Genomic DNA, 23,129 nt, shown 5'->3' on the forward strand with positions numbered 1-23,129 from the left:
TGCATTCGCTTAACCTCAGTTAAAGCTGCTAACCTGCCGCAACCTACTCGCTTCCTAATGCGGACAACAACACACCACGGGACGGATCATTGCTGACGAGCTTGTTTTAATTACTCGCCTCAACGTTCTTCCATCGCTCTCCGGACGCACGCATGTTACCTGTCGCGTTGCGTCTCGCACAAATTGTCATCGGCCGTGCAACGTTAGCTTAATTTATTCACCATTTAGTCTGATTTACAAATTAAAAAAACACTGCCCGTAACAGAAGAGACATTTTCCGAAAGCTTTCCATCCAGTCGCCCGCTCGCTAGATGGAGTAACATCTGGGTCATCTCGTGCTTTCGGTGTGCCAGGTCGCCTCGAGGTCTGTGATGGCAAACACCGCGGTATCTTAGTTTGATTATAGTAAATTTATCAACAACAAAAAAATGTGCTAAAAAACCATGGTAATGTCAGCCGGGTATTGTGTCGGTGCTCCACTCCACAACATTATCGGTCATAAATCATCGTGCGAAATGAATTAATTTACCTTCGCCCTCCAGTATATGTGTGTGGCTATGTGCGGCTTGCTGTGTTATGTTTTCGTATGTTTTTTTTTTTAATTTATTTGCCTCCTACCAACAGATCAAGAAGGTTGTCGCGGGTTCAAATCGATCGCAAGATATTTCGATCGCTTTTGCTCTCGTTTGAGCGTTATACGCTTACGCATCACCACGCAGCTTTGCGAATGTAAGGGAATTGCTGCGGTTGCACAAAGCCCGATAACTGGTTTCTGGACTTCACATACGATTTACGATCGCCGGTCCATGTTCGTTTGGCCGTTACGAATGCCTAGACACTGCCGATTGGGATCGGCCCGTTTGACTAGTGATCGCTGCATAATGTAGTAAAACTAACCCTTCTGCTCCTGGTTACCTTAGCGCCCAAGGGGAGAGGCTGTTGTTTTCAATAAACAATTTCAGATAAGAATCTCGAGTATCCATTTGCGTGGCGCTGCGGGGTTCGCGATTCGTTCCATTCAAGCTTTTCGAAGAGATCGATCGACCACCGTACGTACATTCGCCCGAACTGGTGAGGTTAATCAAATTCGTACTGGGGGGACAAGTGTATCACGTGCACATGCTGCACAAGGGTAGACAAAATGTGTGCACCATGGGAGGAAGGTGCACAGAACAGTGTAAATGGTGTCAATCCAATCGAGTTGCTGGAGCGAACTCTCTACCATGGTTAATGGTACACGCACAGCGGAGTGCAAATCCACGAACTGCAACGGAGCAAAATGGAGCAAAGCCCCCTACGCTGCTAGCTGCACATCGTAAATTCTGCTACTAAATGGTTTGCGAGATGCGCGTGTGTATATCTTTTTTTTTTGTATGTTGAAAACAGCTCTTTAATACTTGTTGGTGATATTTTTTTTAATGTGTCTTGAGATTGGGGTTGTTCTATTTTCAAGCGTACCGCGTACGATAAGTGTCGGCGCTGGCCTCGATCGTTCTGTGATTAATTAAATCATTAATTTATCCTTTAAATCCAGCTCTTAATGCAGATAAGTAACTGTCGTTAATGGTATTACATTTTGTGATCTTTTTTAATAAGTTGGATACTTGGCTTTGTGCAAATTAATTGGACATTATCAATTAATTACAATACTCCGTCTAGTTTGAGGTTTCAGATTTTTTTGTAGCTTTTTATTTTGCGATTGGTTCCTGTTCTGCTCCTGTTCTGGAACGACATTCGCAATACAATACATTGGGTTAATGTAATACCAAATATTTGAGAGTTTTTTTTTTATTTTTCTTGGATGTAATTTTCGATATCTTCACGTCTTTCGAATAGAAGAATAATATTTTACAAACATCTCGAAGATAATCCCATTCCTCTCGAATCAATTTATCGGTCCAAGATGCAACTTTGAGTTGGTTTTTATCATCATCTTATAGGCAAATATACACAGCAAACAAAATCGTATGAATCAAAACACAAAAACGATTCTGCCATTCTGGTGGACAACAACATAAAACGCATACAATATGGCCGAAAGCAAATACGGCGCTGTGCGAAAACTGAGAAGTTCAAAAATTTCAACCATTGCATTGTGGTATATATTCGCCCATATAATCGTTTGTACCACGATATGTTTTCTTTTGAAAAAGTAAAAAAAAAGTAAATTATACAAACAAAATCTCTCGAGCGCTGCCCCACTGGTCTGTCGGAACAAATTTCACATAAATAAATGATAATTTCTTCGGCAAGATTTTTCGCAGCTCGATGAGAATATAAATTATGGACATGTCCTTGTTTGTAGCACCTTCCAAAAAATGTGTCAATTTCAAAATTAAAATAAATCAGCTTGCCCCCTACGTGTTTACGCACTGTCTCGCATATGATTTGTGCAAATGTTGTGTTCATTGTTTTTGATAGAGTTTCTCTCGGTTTCATCGGACATTTTTATTTTTGGTTTCACACATCACGCAAGCGTTTTTTTGGTCATTTTCTAAAGGCCACTGAACTTGAAATAAATGCATTTAAACGATGCTGCGTTAGTGCTTTCGTGGAATTGGTGTTTTTGCGATGAAAGAAACAAAAATAAAAGGGAACCATAAGTATCCTGATCGTTTATCATTACCATGTGGCAAAATGTGTATGAGAGGTCAATAATGTAGTAAACGATCAAATAGAATATCAAACGTGATTTTCCACCCAATTTAAACGCTTGATGACGTTTGCGAAGGACCATTAGGGGGGGGGGGGTGATATTTTTGATCTCTCATTGAAATTTCCACGATATTCCTCCGTTTTTTTGCTCACTACACCGTTTCGAACAGGTTCGTTTGAACCGTTTCCGTTTCATTGGTAAAAAGGTTTCTGAATGTTGTTTATTTGTGCCGCTTTTTTATGGCAGCCAGTAGATGCAACCGTTACGGGAATAGTAAATCGATATAGTCAATAAGGAAACAAAAGGGGTGCCTGATTGAAAAGCTGGAAACATATTTTATGTACATTTGGGAACGCGTTTATGTTTCTTTTTTCTTTGTAAATGATGGTTTTGAATAAATTCATAGAAATAGTCGGAAGTGTTCCGTGGAAATGTATATCATGCGTTCTTTTTAATGGATCATCTATTAAGTCTTTTCGTAAGGCAAAACCATGTTAATATGATGAAAAGAGATTAAAAACAAGTTAATAGAAATAGTAAAAAAAGAAAAAAGAAAAAAATCACCTTTATACATTATATCACCAAGATATTATGGTCATAAGTTAACAACCCCAATTGATAATAACAATAACGAGCTTTATGTCAACGAATGTTTGCACGATTGCTCCCATTCTGTCTCGCTCATGGAAGTCTTTGCAACGTAACGTGCTTTTGCGTACGTTAACGACTCCATTGCCAGCGGCACATTAGCACGCACTTTCAGAAAGTGTTTGGTACGGACAAAAGTGTTGTATGCGCAATTTGCTGCCACCACGGCATCAACTGTACCGATGGACTGTTCGGTATAGCATTGCAGAATGCAACTAATCTCGTTGCACTGGAATGTATGTGTGCATACGGGTCGAACGTTCGGTTAGTCCCACCGTTCGACGGATAATGTCGCGTGACTTAAGTAGAAGGGAGCACCGTTTGTCTCACTTTTAGGTCAATTACATTGCCAGTCTCAACTTACATTTTTACCGTGTAGTATAGTGCTGTTGAATTTTTTTTAGATTTTTTGTACCTAAAATAAATTGAAGTCTTCCGTAATTACGTATAATACTGAAATTGAAATCGATCATTTAAGTCTTTAGTTGTTGAGCTGCATAAAGAAAAAAAGGTTATTGTATGCGACAAATTGTCAGAATATGAATTCATATCTGAAATCTTGCATTTAATGGGTCTTGTTGAGTCATTTGCATCCCTATCCCTACGAGGTGCACAATGAATGTTAGAATTTGCCTCGTGATGGTGTTTAATATAGCAACAATGTTGCAGGTCAGTGTTGCATTTTCATACTCCGTAGAAACCACGTTCAATCTTAAAACTTTCAAGCATTTGTTCTTCTTTCGATTTTTTCCTCGAGTCGAACTTCGATGAAACGAAATTCGAAAACAAAAGTTACTGCTCATTTCACAGAATGATGGTTTTTTGGCTCAGGGAAATTACCTCAGCGACGACTGCACGCGATGGAACATCAGCGGTAAAAATAAACTAACCAATTCTTGACACTTTTATGTTGACCTGTGGGGCTTTCGTTCTAGTGGATGAGATTTTTGGCTTCAGGTTAGACATTTATATCACGTTTTATGTTGGATGTAGTAGCTAAAGATTTTATCAACCAAAGTGGAATAAAACCTTTATGTACAAGTACACCCAGTGGGTTACGAAACCAATTATATTACAATGTTTCGAAGTGGTTTACTGGATAATAAGTATATTTTATCAATCATTTATTAAAGTTAAGAGCTTTTTAATTTTATTACTTCTCATTAATCCTTTTTGGTTTGGCGATCTTTTGAACATGTGTACTATATGAAAGCTTACTAGAAATATTTATTCATGTATGATGAGAATAATGATAGACGGCTTCCAATACACAAGACTCTCGAAAGCTTAAAACCATCCAAATGTAACCAACATTGGTATGAAATATTATGTTCTTAAATGTTGATTCATGCACCATAATAGGTATGTTTTTTTCATTAAGAATTTATGGATACATGTACCTGTTTTATTAGTCAACAATTTTTCAAAATAATTATTATGTTTAAAAAATAACGAAATCAAAATAACATCCGGCCACAAAAGGAACATTACACTACTCAACAATAGCCGTTGCATGCAAACCACTTATAATTCTTTTGCATAAACCCAACAACGATAACATTTTCCTGACCACAATCGTTTCTTATAATATCACCATTCCTTCCTCAATATTTAACACAACGTAATCAAATCGATGTGGTGGCGCACTCGTGTGAAGGAACTTCGAATTTCCCGTGGTAATGCACCGGCGAAGAAAAAACATGCCGTGCTGCGATGTTTCTGTCATTCTCAAGGACGAAAAAGTGATCCCTTTTTCTACACGCAGGCATTGCTCTTATGAATTCCTTCGGTTGCATTTGCACCGCCAAAGGGCTGGGTCATATTTAGAGGTATACCTCGTTTTTTTTTTACTTTTGGCTTTATTAATAACGTTTGCGAGAACTCAAAGTTTGTGTATAGTTAACGTGGTTCGTGTCAAAACGGGTAACCATCGCATACATTTACCACGCGCGGGGCATCAATATGAGCATCATGCTGTCGAAGTGGGTAAGGTTTTCGGACGCTTTATTTGTTTACATTTTGGAACTGCTGCTGCTCGTTTTTTTTTGGCATGCACCATTTCAATCTCCTTTTTTTTCGTTTACTTTTCGGTACTAGTTTATACAGCAAGGACGTTGTTCGTTGACTCGCTGTGCCGGGACCGGATCTTTGATGCATCGCATGGAAATGTTTCCTTTGGCTATTTTCCCTTCCATTTCATTACAATTTACTTTCTTTTTTTGTGTGTCCTGTTATATACATCCTTTCTCTGTATTTGCTGTTAGTTCAGCAATGATGGTTGCAGCGTTGTTTGCTAGGGTGTGAAACGAATTGTAGAACTCAACTGTTTGGAGTGTTGAATTTTCACATTTGCACGCGAGAAAGGATGGAGTTTTGTTGAGGGCTAGCCATTGTAATGCTCTCTTCGAATGTCAAACATAGTTGTGGTTGATTTGTGTACAGTTGCCATTGTGATAAAAATGGTTTCCTGCTAGCATTTGCAAGCAAAGCAAACAACCTATATTGACTAGTTGTGGTCCTTATCAGTACAATCTAAGCGCAGTTTGATAACATCATCTCCAAAGTTGATTGAAAAATGAAGAAATTTAATGAAATAGCATGAAATGATTCTTTCTTTTAATAAGATTGTGCGCTTTCAAGCAAAACAATTTTGAACCCATTTTCAAAAATGAATCAGAAATACTATAAACGAATTTTCCACCAAACAGATCTAGCTTTTCGAATATGTTCGTTCGTACGAAAAATGAAATAAAAATAAATTTGCCGTAATAAGCAGCAATATTCGTTTTGCATGTATATTATCATCGCGACTCCGATGCACCCTTGATGCAATAATAATGGCAGTCACCTGAAACTGCTGTAACATGGTACTCGAATGCTACAAGGTGTGTTTTACCAAATCTACCAGATCCAATGACAACGGTGTTTTGTGGTGGGAAAAATCATCCAATTTTACCTTGAAACTGTCTCCATGTTTAAAGAATGAAAATAGAGGTCCTTTCAATACCATAACAGCCAGCTTTGGTGATGACCTAAAAAAAAGTTATCATTTTCTGCATTTCATTTAGCACTGTGTGTGTGTGTAAGTCGTGGTGTTCAGTTTGTTTATAAAGCAATCGAACCATCGTCCTTAACACTGTCGTCCTCATCTTCCTCCCCCCCCGGGCTTCATTTAGAAGGTTGGCCGATGTTCTTCTACTACGAAACTGTGACAACCAAGAGACTACCCCAATGCGGTTTTTCTAAAGCACCACAATGGCATTGAGCACGGTTGTAAGCCAGTCCGTTGCTCTGTTGGAGGTAATTTTTCGTGCATCTGCCTCAACGTATCATCTAGATCGGTGAAAACCGACCGTTCGAAGTTTGTACGAATTAGAGGAAAAAAATGAAGCAAAACAAAACCGAAGGATTTTAGGTGCGAAGAGAACGGTGCAGATATCATACGCTTCTACGTCAACCTTCAGCGAACGTGAGATTTGAAAGCAGCACGTGATGACATGAATGTGTATTTAGGGTGGGAACTTTGAGCATGGTGAGTGACCTTGGGATATAGTTTACTTGTATCTCATTTGTACATACGTGGGCTTTTGCTGCAAGCTGGGTTGATTTGTTTAAATGTACACTCACACAACCAAAGGCACACACACACAGAAGGGTTTGAAATTGGCTTACTTACAAATTTAAGGAGAGGTAAATATTTTTAGATGACAGCATAAATGAATGCAAAACAGACGTATAAACAACACTGCAAAACATCGGTTGCAAATTTTGCTCATCATGTGTCGTCGATGTCCATCGGTCTTTTGCTTGTAAAACTTTTACACTTTATTGCTTTCGTTATTCTTCTCTTATTTATTCTTTCATTTACTTCTCTTAATTATTAATTTATTTACTACTCTTATTTATTTATTCATTTACTTGTCTTATTTTATCATTCATTAATCATATTTTTTATTTGTTGATAAATACTTCGTCTTTTTCTTTGATTAAACTTTGTTTTATATTATTATGTATTGTTTTTATATAAATCCCTTATTTTTTATTAAACTTTGTAAAACAGATAAACCCAAAAATGTAAAGGCTTATAAACCATCTGAACAATAATCATTCGCGTTCAAAGTATCATGCAACGAAAGTAATGTCCAAAAGTCAAGACGAATTCAAAACGAACGAAGAAACAAAAGCAAAGCACCAGAGACTCTTGTGTGTTGCCAGCGCAAGAACCGTCCCGCGAGGATCGTGCGCGCGTGTCGAGAGCAAAATTAAATCAATTGAATCGAAATGTTAATTTACTCCAATGAAGCTTCGCGCTTCGGACCATTACCCGGTCCCGGCGTTTGGGTGCTGTTCGTTTCAATCGTTGCGATTTTTAAACAGTTTTATTTTGCTCTCCAACTCGTCGTACTCGAAGAAGATTGCAACGTGGAAGAAAAAAACGCTATCTCCATTTTCCAATGGTGCACTGCGTTCCGATCGTTGTTTGCAATGGATATGCTTTTTACATTCCCTTTGCATCGGTTTCGAGTGCGTTGTTTGGGTTGTTCTGCAAATGCATCGAACGGAGTGCACCATCCGTCTCAAGAACGGTTCATGTCTTCGGTTCTTTTGGTTTGGGTTCTGTTCGTTTCATTGATGTGAGATGCTGCTGTGGCATTAGTTTTGGTCGTTTAAGATGAAACGGGAGCTAAACGATCTGGCACGAAATGGTAACTAAATTGGCAGTCATAAACGGAGTTGTTTTTTTGTGTAAGTTCCAGTGTTTCACAGAATTGCAACAGCCTTATTTGAACATTGGTTGAACCTTTGCTACAGTACAATGCTGCGGTAAATGAACTAATAGTCGAAGCGTTTCGAACCGTTGAAAATGTTTACGTGTTAAAATTACTTACATTACTGTAAAATTTCATTTTGAAAGAGATTTAGAGAATACCTATTCGAATAATAATATTAACTTTCTATTGACCTTTGGAGTGGCCTCAGGGTAATAGCCCAAAGAATTTATAACTCAGAAATCTTGAATTTAGACTTAGTCCTTAAGACAATCCATTACATCAAAACTGGTTAGAAATGCAAAGAAAGGCATTTCATCTTCTTATCATCTTCTTCATTCATTCTCTGCAGTACTTGTACTCCTTATACACAATTGTCGCATCCTTTTCCTAATCTTCAACCATGCATTCATCCCATTGAAGCATTTCATTTCTTCATGATTTTGTTTCCCTTTGCCCTTCAATCATTTCGTACCAATCAATTCATTTAGATCATAATTCAGAAGACAGCGTTGTGTCCACCAATGATGCATTGAGCATGCTTTCTTCATGCATCTTTTAGTGGTGTAATTTGATACGATCTAGCTCTGACATGGTTCATTATCTGTGGAAATGGAATGATACAGTACAATGTCCGGCGAGTGCGCGCTTACACCTAAACCGTGCCTTAGATTGTGCGATGAAACCGATGACCCCAAAAACTGCAGGCCCATTTGTTGTGCCACATTACCTGCCAAACGTCCACCAAGACGCGTCACGTCACTGAACTAGCTTCTTATTTCTGCGACCTGTTCGGGGCGACTCGCCCCAAGGGAGAGAGTGCAGCTTTCGATTAGCGGGCACAATTCATCTTCATTTGTATTGTCAAATTTTTCTTCATCGAGCTCTTTTTCTTCCGCTTTTTGTTGCTCTTGCAATCAGTTTCATCGGCGAACGTTGCTCCTATTAAAGTGTACGCTTCGTAAACGGCAAGGTGAAAAATGACTACTCCCCAAGTGGTGGCAGCAGCATCTTGACAGCTCGGAAGGCAAAATGGTTATTGGAGAATGAAAGTGGACAGCGAAGCCGGCAGAGATGGCGGCTTGTACTATAAGTCCGGACTAATCCTGTATTGGCACTTAGCTCTTGCCCGTAACATTCGCGACCCGTTTCTCTACCATTTGCTGTTAAGGAACTGGCGGCTGAACAAAAAAAAAGCTAATTTTTGTTACGAGCAAAACTCTCTTCAAGGGATGATCCAGATTCCCATTCTCCAGTTTCCACTTCACTTTCCAACGCACACCGGGAACGGGCAAGTGAGCGTCACCAAACGAGGCTAATATAATTTAGCGATAATATTGAATTATGGCAAAATTACATCAACCAAGTGAGAACAAGTGGCTAACGCGCGCGGTACGCCCTCGGTTGCGTTCGTGATGCAGTAATGGTTTGAAAATGTCATAGAGAGGGAGAGAACGTGAAAATGGGAAAACGCCATTCATGCCCTTTGGACTTTCTTAGATACAGCTCTAGAGGAGAGTGAAATGAAACAGATGGTAAACATCTTGCAGCCAGGTGTTGCCGGACGAACGAAGCTGGTTTGCTCGAACGTGATAAGAAGCTGAACGCAAACTGCATCCGTTGCATTCCAAATTCCCATCCCAATCCTCGGCCCGGAGACGGTTTTGCTGTACACACATACACAAAACTTGATAGTCGCTGCCTGTCCACACGAGTCACCGTGGCAATAAAAGGTAGTAAAAGTGAGTGCGCTGACGCTACCGCTTCTTTATGCAGTTTGCATGATTTTCCGCCCGAAAAGGCGATAAAAATTTAATCACATTTATTTGTGATGCTTTTTTTTCTTCTGTCACACTACTCTGGTCGCACTCCTACCATGTTCTTTAGTTCCCTGCCCTCGGTTTTTGGGCAGCATTCATTTTTTGTTATGGATCATATAATAACCGTATGGTGTTGCCAGTGATGACAGGAAGCTCGATGCTAGAGAGGACCGGTGGACGTTCCGTGATTGTAGATTGTAATATTTATGTGTTTTATTGAAAGAGCTCTCCTGTCCGGTGCCTCTTTTATGCGTTCGTTGACCGTTGATTTTATTGTCATTCACTAAGCGCTTTGAAACGTGTTTTCCATTTTATACAGTGCACGATATATAACTGTCCTGGCCACTTTTTCCCCATACAATGTTGATAAAATCGAAAAAAAGTGGCGAATTAATTTAATTATTTTATTACCAATAACTTTAACAAAAAACATAGAATTTAAAATGATTTGATAACTTTGAAAACTGTATTCCAATAATTTATTATAAAGAGGAATATAAGGGTTTAGTCATTTTGTTGTGTCTTGTTTTTCATGTTTTCCTATTCATCCACTTTCTTATTTCCAACTTTGTACAACATCACTTTTATCTCTCTTCAACTTTGAATTTTATTCTCAACAACAGTAATGGTCGTATACTTATGTTACTAACTGTAGAAGTGTTGATATACAATGTATAAAATGTTTAAGTTAAAATATTTTTGATGTCAAAATTTTTGAAAACCAATTATTAAGATTATTCATGTAAAGAAGTTTGGTTACAGTTTGTTTATTAATTTATTTTAGAACTCCTTTAAAAGAGTCCTTTTTATCTTTTGTATAGTATCTAAATTTTGTCTTCCTTTGTTCCAGCCTTGAGCATTGTTTTATCTGCAGGACTCTATGTCATGTCAATCATTTGCATCGGTGACGTTTTAAAAGTCGTAAAAAAGTATCATTTCCCAGTGCCCCATCTTCACCACCACTTGCTGGCACTGCCGAACGCCACTCCTCGCGTTTGCTTGAAGGCGATGAATTTTCCTTTCTTTGTTCATGTAAATTGAAGGATCTCTTCTACATCATGTTTAGGGTAGAATGAAGCAAAAAAAAAAGACGCCCATAGAACGTAATACATTCTCTGTCAACGCTTGACATTTCCAACCCGTTGTGAGCGCTTACGGTCGTAAAGAATGCAATCATAAATGCACCCGAGCAACCAACCGACCGTCAAGTGAGCATTTAATTTCTTCGGGATTAAGTGAATGAAACGGAAACGAATTTTTGGCCAAAGAAAAGGCACCGATGCAACAGCGCGGTTCGTCGTCGTTTGTGCATCGTAATAAAAAAAATGCTATCTTCGTATTTCCTTTACGTGACAAAACCCCGGGTACCGTGTATGACATTTGAGTTAATCAACTTGGGAGTTTCATTTCCACCCCCTCCTGCCTTTTTGCTATGGAGCGTTAGTTTAAAAATTTTCACTCAACTTATTTCGGAGCTCGTTTGGAAAAGTTAACTGTAGGTGGTGTGTGTTTGTGCATGACTGTGGGAAATTCCCGGTTGTGCCAAATTACAGCATTTGGAAGACTTTGTGTGACTAACGTATCGCAAAAATATCGCAAACAAAAGCATCTTTTTGCACAACGCTGATGAAACAGGTGGTGTGGGAAGAAAACGGAGCAGAAACAACAGCAAAACCACCGAAATATCAACAGCTGCACCGACAGTAACAAATTCATTGCACCGACAAAAATAACAAGTGAGAGAAAGATAACACGATTGCGTAGATACAGGCGCACCACGGCCCAGATCCCGTCCTGGCAAGTGCATGAAGCTGTCAGGTATTTCGCTTTTGTGCGGTTTTCTTTATCCTTCGGTGTTGACTCGGTGTCAAGATTTCAGTTAAAATTTAACGTCCTCCGTTCGCCATTCCAGTTCGTAAAATCCCTTTCCAACGTGATGTGTGCAGCCCTCCCGGTGTACACCGGAGTGTGTTTACAAAGGTGACCGTGAGGAAGGGAATGGTTGGTTCGGTGGTTGGCTTTTATGTTTTTAACGTTATTACATCAACATACAGCTCGAGTTCATTTTTTACTCCCCTCCCCTGTTTCTTCTCGATAAGCGTACAGGATGCATTTTCGGTGGATTTTGCTTAGCATAATATCGTTCGGTGAAGTTAAGCGTTGTTTCTGATTCTGAAATGATACTGAAGTGCCGGGAGTCAAAGATAAAATAAAAAGCTTCTTCTCAACGGATGCGGAAAAAAGGTACGATGTACCGAAAGTTACGACTCTGGTGCTTTTTTGTGGGCGAAGGGAACACGTGGGGTTACGTTAGCATGGATAAATAAATTGATAATAATAATTTAGTTACACACGAACAGTGAAACCAGTGGCATCGCAACCAGCAGCGCCAACTTCCATCATCCGCAACCGTCTCGCACTGGAGCTCATGTTTCAATATTTTATTATTTTAATCACGGAACATTTATTACGAATGCAACCGACAACCGACAGGATCAGAGGGCGTGTGCTGCTGCTGCTGTAGGCGGCGGTGCATCATTCTGGTTGCTTTTCATCAGTTTGATGTATGCACACAGGGATCCTTCACCTTGCCGGATGCCCTTCCGAACAGGCGTAGGGCCGGATGTTGCGCCGAAGGTTTGTCTTTGTGTCTTCTGTCGTGTTGCCACTTTTATGGATATGAAATATAAGGACCTTAGGTAGGAGCTAACTTTGTAGCTTTCATCTGCACGGTGCATACTGATGTTGTCAGACATGTAACGGAGCGTTACCATGCAGCTAGTGGAACTGGGAAATTATTAGGACTTAAGTAACAGAAACCATCATCAACAACAACAACCATATGAGTTGATGAATCGTTCGGTGAAGCGAAATAATTTATCATCTTCTCATAAATTTAATTGAATTTTCGATGCTTCGCATGTGTTTGCAGGTCGGTGTCTACGGTACTGCGGAAAGTCTGTCTGTTTGCCTGCTGCTGCAGCGGTTTGATCGGTGCTGGTGACACTGACTAGGAAGCTCAGCTACATTTCCTTCTGAAAAAAACATTTCTTTAACCTCTTTTACCGGGTTTTTTATGTTATGTTCCCTTAAGTAGTTCGTTGGTTTTACCACGGAAAAGATGATTACACTGCCGGTGAAAGATATCTTCCACTAGAAGGTACAATGAGCATTATTGGTGGTAAAAAGATTTTCGAATCAAATAGCTTTATGCTCACCCAGGAGCAGAAAAAAAAGTCCCACTCACTTCATACCGCAATTTAGCGCAACTTTTAACAAATTACTGCAAACAGTTGCGGTATGGTTCAGAGTTTTCGGGCAAAAGATTACGATAACAAACACTTCAATCATGTTGCTTCTGAAGCATACTTTATTGCACACGAGTAGAATGTAACCGTTCTGCACAGATTTACGAAACGAGCACGGATTTGTGTGGGGTTTTTGCGTTCGTCACTGCCAATCGGAAAGTCCGGGTGACAGAATGTGATGAATGAACGCGTCTTCGAGCGAGATATTATCACAAAAGCACAACTCAAGTGCATCATTAGCGTGAGATTAAAGGTTTCAAGTGCAGCTTTAAGCGTTATGGCGTCTGTTTGACGGGATTAGTTTCTGTTGTGTGATGAATTATTTAGATGATAATTTCGCTTTTATCAGGTTTTTGGTGGTAAGCGGCCATGTATTTTTGCCCAAGTATTTATTTTTTATTTTTTTGTTAAAGTATGATAAGTTACATGAAAGGGGAAAGCTCTTGAGGTTATAAGATGAGAACAATGATCCCTTTTTATATTGCATACAACCAATAACTCGACTTAAAGTGAATTAAATAAAAAAAACTATAAGTTGTTTTCAATAGCTGTTCCAGAAATTCGAAATCACAAGCAGTGATTTGTACAAAAAAACTTTCAAAACTATAATGTGAACCTTCTAGTTTAGTTAGACAAGTCAATGAAAAACAAACGATGGCAATGGGAGTCCGAAAACAACAAATTCTTCAAACCACTACTCTCGTGGGAAATTATCATTCGCCTTCAAAAACAAATTGCCTTCGTGTGGTAGAATTTGTAGCAAAAACAAACGAACGAAAAAAAAAACACATTTTTTTGCACCGAGAATAAAATGAAATAAAATGAGCGAATGTAACATATCTTCTACGTGTGTGACTGTGTCTGTTGCTGATGCAAACTTTCCACGCAATCCAGAAAACTTATCAGATTGAAAGGTTTACTGCACTCTCACAGTTGCAGCACTGAATGGTGACTTGGTTGGTGGTTTTTGTAGCCCATTCCCTTCATCTTCTTCCCCATTTGTCATATCCCCCCCTTTAGCGAAAGGATGCAGTTTGTAAACTAATACTCTAAAATTTGGCAACTGGTCAGGTCAAACTTTGTAACCAAAGCGTTTTGTTGGTGGCAGTTCTTCCCAGGCGGTATGGTTTCTTAGCATTACATCGTTTCACTCCCGCGGGTTTTTTTTGTCATTTCAATTTTCCTATAGGAATTTCCACACCGTGTTCGGAATGATGAAAAACACACAACGCCCAAAGAGTTTTGTTATGTCGCTTCCAAATGGGAGGGGAATGGGCACACCACAAAGAAGTAAAACGTTTTTCGAGTCGTTTGCTGCCACAGGACACAGGTCAGGGATGGGAATGTATAGTTTCGTTTGTCTCCCAATGCCATAAAAAGTAATCTTCACAATTTACGGCATTCCATAAATTCACCCATGATGGGTTCGCGTTTGTTTGGGGTCCTCCTAGGAAGAGCCGTAGAGGTGGGAAAGCATAATAAAGATGGGAGTTGCGAGATGTCCCGAAAAGCTTCTTCACGGTGTGTGGAAGGAAGAAGTGAAACAATGTTTACATGATTATAATGCGCTTTGCGTTGCTGCCGCTGCTCGTTCGGGGCAAAGTTTGGTGTTTGTAGTTCGTCCAAAAACCGGTGCGACGACGAATGATACCCCGGGAAGATATAAGGCGGGGATAATTTCAAGAAGATGGTCGATGGCATATTCTTTATGTTGCGGTAGGATGGAATTATTTTGCAAATGCAAACAACAACCAAAAAAGCATAACAAAAATCGTACCACGGTATGGCGATGCAAAGTTTGTGTGACATTGGTGTTTCCATAAGATTATGCTTAATGCTTTAGGATACTGTGTCCATTGTTATTATTGTGGTCTTACTGCTGTGATAGCATCCATCGCCAAAGCTAGAGACAAAATGAGAAAGCAAAGCCATAAAGGGCATCAGCAGGTTAATCTATGGTTGTGCATTAAGAATGCAAGACTTTAACTGGTTGTGAGATGGTTTTTTGAAAATTCAATTATGCTCAACCCCTAATAAATCTTGCATGGACTTAATAAGCTTATTTAGTGAGTAAAGGATTCGGTTTGGAATTTATTTAGTTCTGCTGCAATCTCCTTTGTTTCACTGTTTACGACCGTTACGATAGAAGGTGGAACACCATGGAGGAAGTTTCTTGCCTTGAATGGAGTAACATTGTTGTTCTCCCGCGAGACATTATTTCTTTCATGTCAAATCAATAGCGGATGCAAATAGATTATTGTTTATACAAAAAGTAATAAGTGCTGTAACCTAAAGTACTGCTACTGTACGACGCATTATTTAGATACAGCCAAAACTGCAGCAAAAATCTAAAAGCTTGATGGAGGCGCCTGGTGGCTCAACGGCCGCGCACTAAAGCACTAAACACACTAATACATAAACCGTCTTACATTGATTTTTATAGAGCACCGATAAAATTCACAATTAATGACAGCCATTATTGCTTCACTCAGTGCACACGCCCTCGCCGGGTGTAAATTGTACGTTGAGCTGTGCCACGTATAGCTTTAAGGGACTTTGGGGGCGTGCAGTAAGAGAAATCGTGACCGGTGCAGTTGTTGTTTGTGGCATAGGTAAATGTCCTGTTACGGTCCTACGGGCAAATAATATCCCTTTTAGTGTGTGTGTGTTTACTTGGTTGGGACAGGCACTAAGAAAGCGTTTATTTTGTTCTTTCCTGTCCGAAAATTCCTCGCTCGGCCAGTGCTCCGGAAGCTTTGATTTTATTATCCATTTGCACAATAACGATGCTCCACCCCGGTTCAGGAGCTGATGTTTTTTTTTTCTTTGGGAGATGGGAATTTATGCGATACTCTTAAAAGCTCAATCGATTCGGAAAATTAGTCGTTGGCTATGCATTAGCATTGCAAGGTAAAGAAGGATGCCTGGCGGCGATACACAGCATTGTAAAGAAATTCCTAATCCTTTTTTTGTGTTGTGTAAAGTAAATTGTCGAGTTGTTTATTTATTTTTGCATCTTTAAGGGTAATTTTATCTACCTTTATTAATTTTGATACTGCAAACTTTTTTATTTATTTACGGCTGACGAGCTATTTGCTTTTACTTCGTAATCTTTTTCTTGCACTTCATTACTTTGCTGTATATTCGATGGTACATCAATACTGGAACCAAAAAGTCTTTAACCGCAAAATTATTTAACTCAATTGCAGTGTGGCTTGCGGTTTAAAAAAAAAGCACCGTAAGTTGTTAAAGTTGTTTTGTAACGTAAAGTTTGATTCCGTGTTAATTACATCTCCATTTCTTTTGTTCCCAGCAACCACACAAAGGAGTGCCAAGTGGGAATTCACTTTATATCGCTACTGGCGTTAAATTAAAATTTCCTGAATCTCCTAACCTCGCAAACGTTGCACGCGAACCCAGCGCTAACGTTTGGTGCTGCATCTTCCGAAGTGTTCCTAATCCCCGACCATAAGCACGAGCGGAAATCGTCCATTGCCGATGGGAGCAAACATGTAGTTTAACAACGGCAAAAGCGGTGGCAAATTAGCTAAATGAAAAAGTTTTTCTTTGATTTTCATTCCACCTCTTACTGGTTCGACACTTTTCCTCCGCTCCAGCGTGACCGGGAATGTATATATTAGGAAATTGGGAAAACATTTTTCCACTCTCTTTGGTTCTATTGTTGGATTCGTTTCAAGTTCTATGACCATCGTAAAAATTGGTAAACGGATGAAAAGTTTTCATCAATGTATTTAGCACCCAGAAGCCATTGTTTGAACTCGATTGGATGATGCACCGCACAAAGGAAACCGTGCTTGTGATTGCATTGGTATTTTGTGTTTGATTAGTTTCAGCGTTGGGTAATCAGATAAACGTCCATGTTGAATAAGCCATACCTTCTACTGAGCAAAGTTGAAGTACTTTCCGAAGGATTCAAATATTTTCCTTTTCGTTTGCAAATAAATGTATTTTTTCCTAATGGATGACCCTTTAACTTTTTTGTTTTGTATAATTGTTGGTTTATTTCATGTATAATATAATATAAAAAAAAAAATATTTCCAATTGTATTTATTTTTCTATTTTTTATCCATTTCTTTCCAGTTATCAGCAAGGGACAAAGCGAAACATGCCGCTATCGTTTTCTGGCCAAGACCGGTGGCTATGCTTGGGTTGTTACACAAGCCACCGTCATATACGACAAGCAAAAACCGCACAGTGTTGTATGCGTTAACTACGTCCTAAGGTAAGTGAATTTGTTTTGTTTTCTATTTTTATTGATAACTGCATCGACTGGAAAACAACACAAGTGACAACACTTTGTTCGCTTATGAATGGTTTTTTTTTATTATTACAATATTTTTTGTAATAAATATATCTCAATGTAGTTGTGATTTGTTTGGTGTCCTTCAATAATCACAAATGATTTGATATTTATAAAAGTACTAAAAAGTACGAAAAAGTACTAAAAAGTACTAAAATAAGGACAATCAAGACGTGAGGTAGATTTCAATCTATTTTTTCTGTCAAATCTGTCAACACAATTATATGATTTTTCACTTCAAAAGGTGCGTTAAGTGTGTTTCGACTATTAATACATTTAAATAAATCTTCAAATAATAGCACAATATATACGGATGTCATTGATCGCGCCGTCAGCGGCATGATGAAAATTTATCCATACATTTCTATCGTAAAGTAAAGCATTTGAAATCATTCGTGCAGTGTAACAGCTTCTGAACTGCGTGATGAAAAAATCCCTATTGTCACGTAATCCCTATACCACGCAGTCTTACTCATCTTCTGACGTTTGAAAAATACCATCCACACGAGCTATATTAGCCCCGTACCCCATAGGCGAACGAACTAAATTTCAATTATGTTTGTGCATTCACCGACAATCATCGGTAAGCCAGCCAATCCGCTATGCAGTGTGTCATTGGCGAGGTGCACAATGAATGGTGCATTTCAATCCACCTTCAGCCAGCTGTGCAGAGGCTTACATTTGCTGCAGCATTGTCCATGCGTTTAGTACGGCAAAGTATATTTACTAGACGCTTGTCCTCTCTCCCTGTTTTTTTTCTTGTCGCCATCCACGAAATAGTACACTTTTCGGGCAGATATCACCTCGACATTTGGCACCATTGTGCATTCAATGTCATTGGACAATCTCGTTCAAAGGGAGGAGAAGATTTGGTTGGGATTTCTGCCACAAGACAAAGAATCCACAATCCAAAACAACCGAACGAGCATAATTTCCGCTCGGTAAGAATGCGGCACCGCGGCGAAAGCTTGTTCCTTTGTGCCAACGGTACTGATACCGAACGAAAGTAACCGTAGGATGATTGTGTGATTTTTTTTCCTTCTTTGTAAGTTGTATCTTAACCGAAATTTACACGGAACGACGAATCAGTTGCCTTCCGAATCAAAAAAAATGGGAAACATAGTGCTACCGGCAACCAGCACAACAACAGGTCTTTTCTTCGGCATCTCAGTCAGGATATGCTCGAATGGCTCAAAACGAGACCGAACAAAGATGATGTCCTTTCGTAAAATAGCTCTTTGTTTGCAATCTGACCCGAACCCGCAACGCAATGATGATGCTGTACAATTCGTTTCGTCCGGTACTATGACTTGCCCGATCAACTCGTTACCTTCTTATCAGCCGCGGTTTACTAGCTGCTAAGTCCTATATTAGAGCTCAACTGTTCGAGCAGCGCCTGTGTGCTGCATTTGCCGGTGGTTCACCATGCGCTTGGCTGTTTATATTTATTGCAAATCCCTACCGGTACTATCGGGCACGGCTTTTACTCAACTGTGCTGTCTCGGTGTTAGGAAAAAGATCGCTAGCGACGGCATTTCTGTCCGTGATTTATCAGTCCCTATGCTCCCATTGAAAATACATCCTTCTAAATGCATCGTTTATCTTGCCTGCTTTGTTGTAACTCACTTCTCGGCAGAAGATAATATGTAGTTGAGCTTGATCATGTGTGGTCATCAACCTAACGTTCAAATGTTCTGAGGAATATTCTTCGTAATATTTTTTTCCTTTAACGTAATATTTTTTTCCTTTAGTTCAACCGCTTGGTATGTTTTGTCGAAGCACACTTAATTGTCACAAATAAATATGATTTATAACCTTCTTTCATACTGCAGCTCCTAGTCAAGGTAAGTAACGATTTTATTATATTTTATTCTGTCACATTTCTACGACTGGTTGCCTTTGAGAGCAATTGTTGCCTTTGACTGCAACATTCTGCTAATGGCTATTAAAGTGTCGTAAATTGTGTCTTGATTAAGTCCTTTTTGTCCTTCAGTCCGTTACCATCCGTTTCTAACATGTGTTCATTAACACGTGGTAACGTGAGCACGAAATTTAAACTTTTTCACCTAATTGTGATCGTTTTAAATTGCCGATCGCAGTTGAAGGTCGTTTTCGATGCAGTTGTCGTTATAAATCATTCTCTGTGGTGAAAATCCAATGGCACGAAATAGATCTAAACTGTTTAAACATTCACGAAAGTACGGTTGGGGAAAAACATACCAAAAATTCTCTTTTATTCTTTAGTATTTCAACGCGGGGCCTAGAGCTTTGTTGTTGGAATGTGGCAATAATATTTTTTTTAATGTTTTATGTAGACATTTGAGAACGTATTTGTATCATTTTCTATCTTATGCACCTCCCATAGCGATGAGGTTCTCTCTCACATCTAAAAATGTAGGAAACAGTTTTTTATTGTTTATTTCATTTGTCTTGATAGCGGATTATCATTTATTATTTAAGAAAGCTGTGGAAAATTATGTTGAAGATTCGTCTTTACGGTACTTTATATTAATCTAAACAAAATCCAAATAAACACGCATAAAACTCATGAAGAACTTTCCACGCCTTACGGATCTTGGCAATGAATCAAAGGAAAAGTCCTTCTTTATGTATATTTTTTATTGTTATTATTATTTAATAACAATCCATTTGTTTAATCTTCTTCGATAGCTTAATCGAAGACGAAATGATAGGATGAGATTATTTATAAACAAGTCAACATGGTTTCATGCAAAGTGCTCTTGAAATAAGACATAAACATACTGGAGGCGCGCGTAGATGAGTTTAAGAATAGAAACAAACTGGAAGCATCACAAACAGCGCTCGATTGGAACAATTCCTTTCATTATTGTAAACCATTAGTTGTGCTCTACCAGGAAATGCTTTGTAGATTAACATCTTTCACAAAACAAATAGTGGCTTTAGGTTATGTAGATTGTATTTGTTGTGGGGCGCCTCCTTATCACTTTGATGTACATCCTATCAATATAAGTGGGATCTTTGTTAAATAATTAATGAAACCATTATGCTTTAAATTTACTCAAAAGTTTAGAACTTATATAAAAGAAATTGTTATATCTGTGCTGTTCACAGAATAATAAAACGATAACTGAAAAATCACAAAGCAGTACATGATCAACAACTCTCAGGCAGATCATCTGATGCACGAGCGCATGCAAAACATGGCTAAAAAAATAGATATAAAATCCGTCATCTGAGTGCCACGAGCATTTGAATGCTCCTCAAAATCCTCCTCAAGACACCCGAAATGTCCGTCAACCGGGAGCCATAATAAAGTTGTTTTCCGTTCTCACATGAAACCAGTTTTCCGTCATACTTCATCGCGTCATTCTTCGGTATAGTTTCTATTTTGATGCTAATATCATATCAGATGATGTTTTTTTTTGTTTGTTTTGTCGTAACAACCGGCACGTGTAGGTGATTTCTTGTTGTTTTCAATGCTTCGCAGCTCCAATCATTGACGATTGTTTTATTCGTACTTTCGCCATGTTCGCTCACAAGCCACAATATTGCGCAACGGCTCTTCCGTTTTGTCGCCACTCAGAACGGTTGACCACATGGCACCATTGCAATCAATTAACCCGAATCAAGCAAAATCTACAGTAAACATGCTCTACAGCTCGAACATAAAACCAGCTTATGGGGTCTCGGATGGGTGCGTGTGTTTTTTTTTCAAGCAGATTGGTTGATTGTGCTGCTCGATAGCCGAAAACGATTCGTTTCGTTTGTGATCGTAAGCAACCACCGGTGAGATATCGGTGATGGTTGTCATGGCGCTCTGGTAGACCAATTTTAACAACGATCATAATGATCCCGAAAACCACTGAAACCACCGTATCCGAGCAAGTGTGTCTCGCGGTATGAAATCTAACCGACGACGAGCCCCTTTTGACAACCGTAACGATTGGTGCAAAATTTTGGCATGATACGAACGTCATGGACCGATGGTTCTTTGTGTGAAAAAACTAGAATAATTGTACCACACGAAGGCAGCTTACGTTTGAATGAGAGTGAAAACATCTCAAAAGTTAATCAAACATTCCTGTTCCCCTACCTGTTGAAAAGTGAAAGCTAAAGACATCATTGGTCGACGAATAACTACATGCTTTGCCTAATATGCACGCCATAGCTGTCAGCAGTAGTGAAATAATTTATTGCTCAGCTGCAGAGGATCGTTGTTAATAATGTTGATCGGCTTCGCTACGGTTAAGCGTGTGTGTTATTGTCATCGTTTGATCATCGCGCTTGCTTACTCCTGCAAGGTTTGGATTTCTATTTCGACCTGTGTCGCATGATCGCATGACTAGCACGGTAGCAGTTATATATTTAGAGTGTTCTCATATTATGAAAGCCGAAACAATGCTCGCCGCATTTATGGTTGAACGCCCCGAACGAGAACCACCCCGTCCCAGAATCACGTGTAAAAAGGACTCAGAGTTGCGTTTGGAAACCGGATTACGTTGGTTCGGTAGCTGTTGTTTTCATGAATGTGTACGCAGTAATAAAAACAAAGTTTAAACTCCTTCAATGAATGTATAGGTGCGCGTGCGGCTATCTTTCGGTGGTTTCACATTTGAAACGCTGAAAGAGGGGTGCGCTGGGACTGGCTAAGTTCAACACTTGTTTTCATCTTTTAGTATTGCTTTTTTGAGAATGAGTATCCACGCGGCTATTCGATTTCGATGCACGGTAACAGCAGTGCTGTCATATGTTGACTATTTATATATTTCATTAATTTGTTTTGGTGTTTTTTCCACCAGAAAGGCATATCACGCAACGTTTGAACGTTGCTACACTAAAATTGAGACGTTTGGGCTAACGTTTAATGGAAGCGACATAGAATTCGATTTGGGTTGAGAACAAGAAAAAAGATAAAATTTAATCTAATTAGATAATAAGTATCTAAAATGTCATTTGTTATGAATTTATCTGTAAATGTTTGCAATTGAGTAGATATTTGAAATTAAACGTTCTTAATCGTTCGTATTTTGTTCTTTTTAATTTCTTTAAACCGTTTTCTCGATGAAGAAAGGTATAAGGGGCTTGAAGTCGTCTTTATTACAACACTTTTGTGAGGTTAAATTTTTGGAAAACTGCAGATCTTGAATGCCTCATTCTATCTGATAGCATTTTAATAAATGAGGATTCGTAGTAATGTAATATATTCAGCAAAAAGTCAAAAAATCGTCCTTATCTAAGAAAAAAAATCGATCCTCTATTGCTCTGTTTGTCAGCATATTGTGCCCCAGCAAATTGCTCGATTACATTGACGTGCCATCACAGCGAACGATATGTACATCTATGTGAATCGAAAATCATAGACACGTGACTCTCATATACCCCCCCTCAAGGAATGTCCTTATTGATCTGCAATATGATAAAACGAAAAGGCCACTGTTCATAATGTATGTGTGATACGTGTTCTGGATGTCCACTAAGGGACTAAGGGTTCCGATATTTGATGTGGAAAAAAAAACAGAACTCGTCTCTATGTCACTTACGTCTTTGGCAGACAACCCGGAAATGAGTCCGGAAGGAACCACTGGACCACCGAATTCTACGCAACCTAACCAAGTTACGGAATC

The 23,129-nt window shown here is 39.1% G+C and overlaps 1 protein-coding gene across 1 annotated transcript in view; it reads left to right on the top strand.

The window, feature by feature from the left end:
- LOC125764666 (protein similar) overlaps positions 1–23,129 on the top strand; it is a 107,890-nt gene that overhangs the window by 16,134 nt on the left and 68,627 nt on the right. Inside the window, exon 6 of the mRNA XM_049429108.1 lies at positions 17,304–17,445. Coding sequence (XP_049285065.1) covers positions 17,304–17,445 — 142 coding nt within the window. The remainder of the gene's footprint in view (positions 1–17,303; positions 17,446–23,129) is intronic.

Source organism: Anopheles funestus, chromosome 2RL, assembly GCF_943734845.2.
Source record: "Anopheles funestus chromosome 2RL, idAnoFuneDA-416_04, whole genome shotgun sequence".
NCBI classification, from domain to species: domain Eukaryota; kingdom Metazoa; phylum Arthropoda; class Insecta; order Diptera; family Culicidae; genus Anopheles; species Anopheles funestus.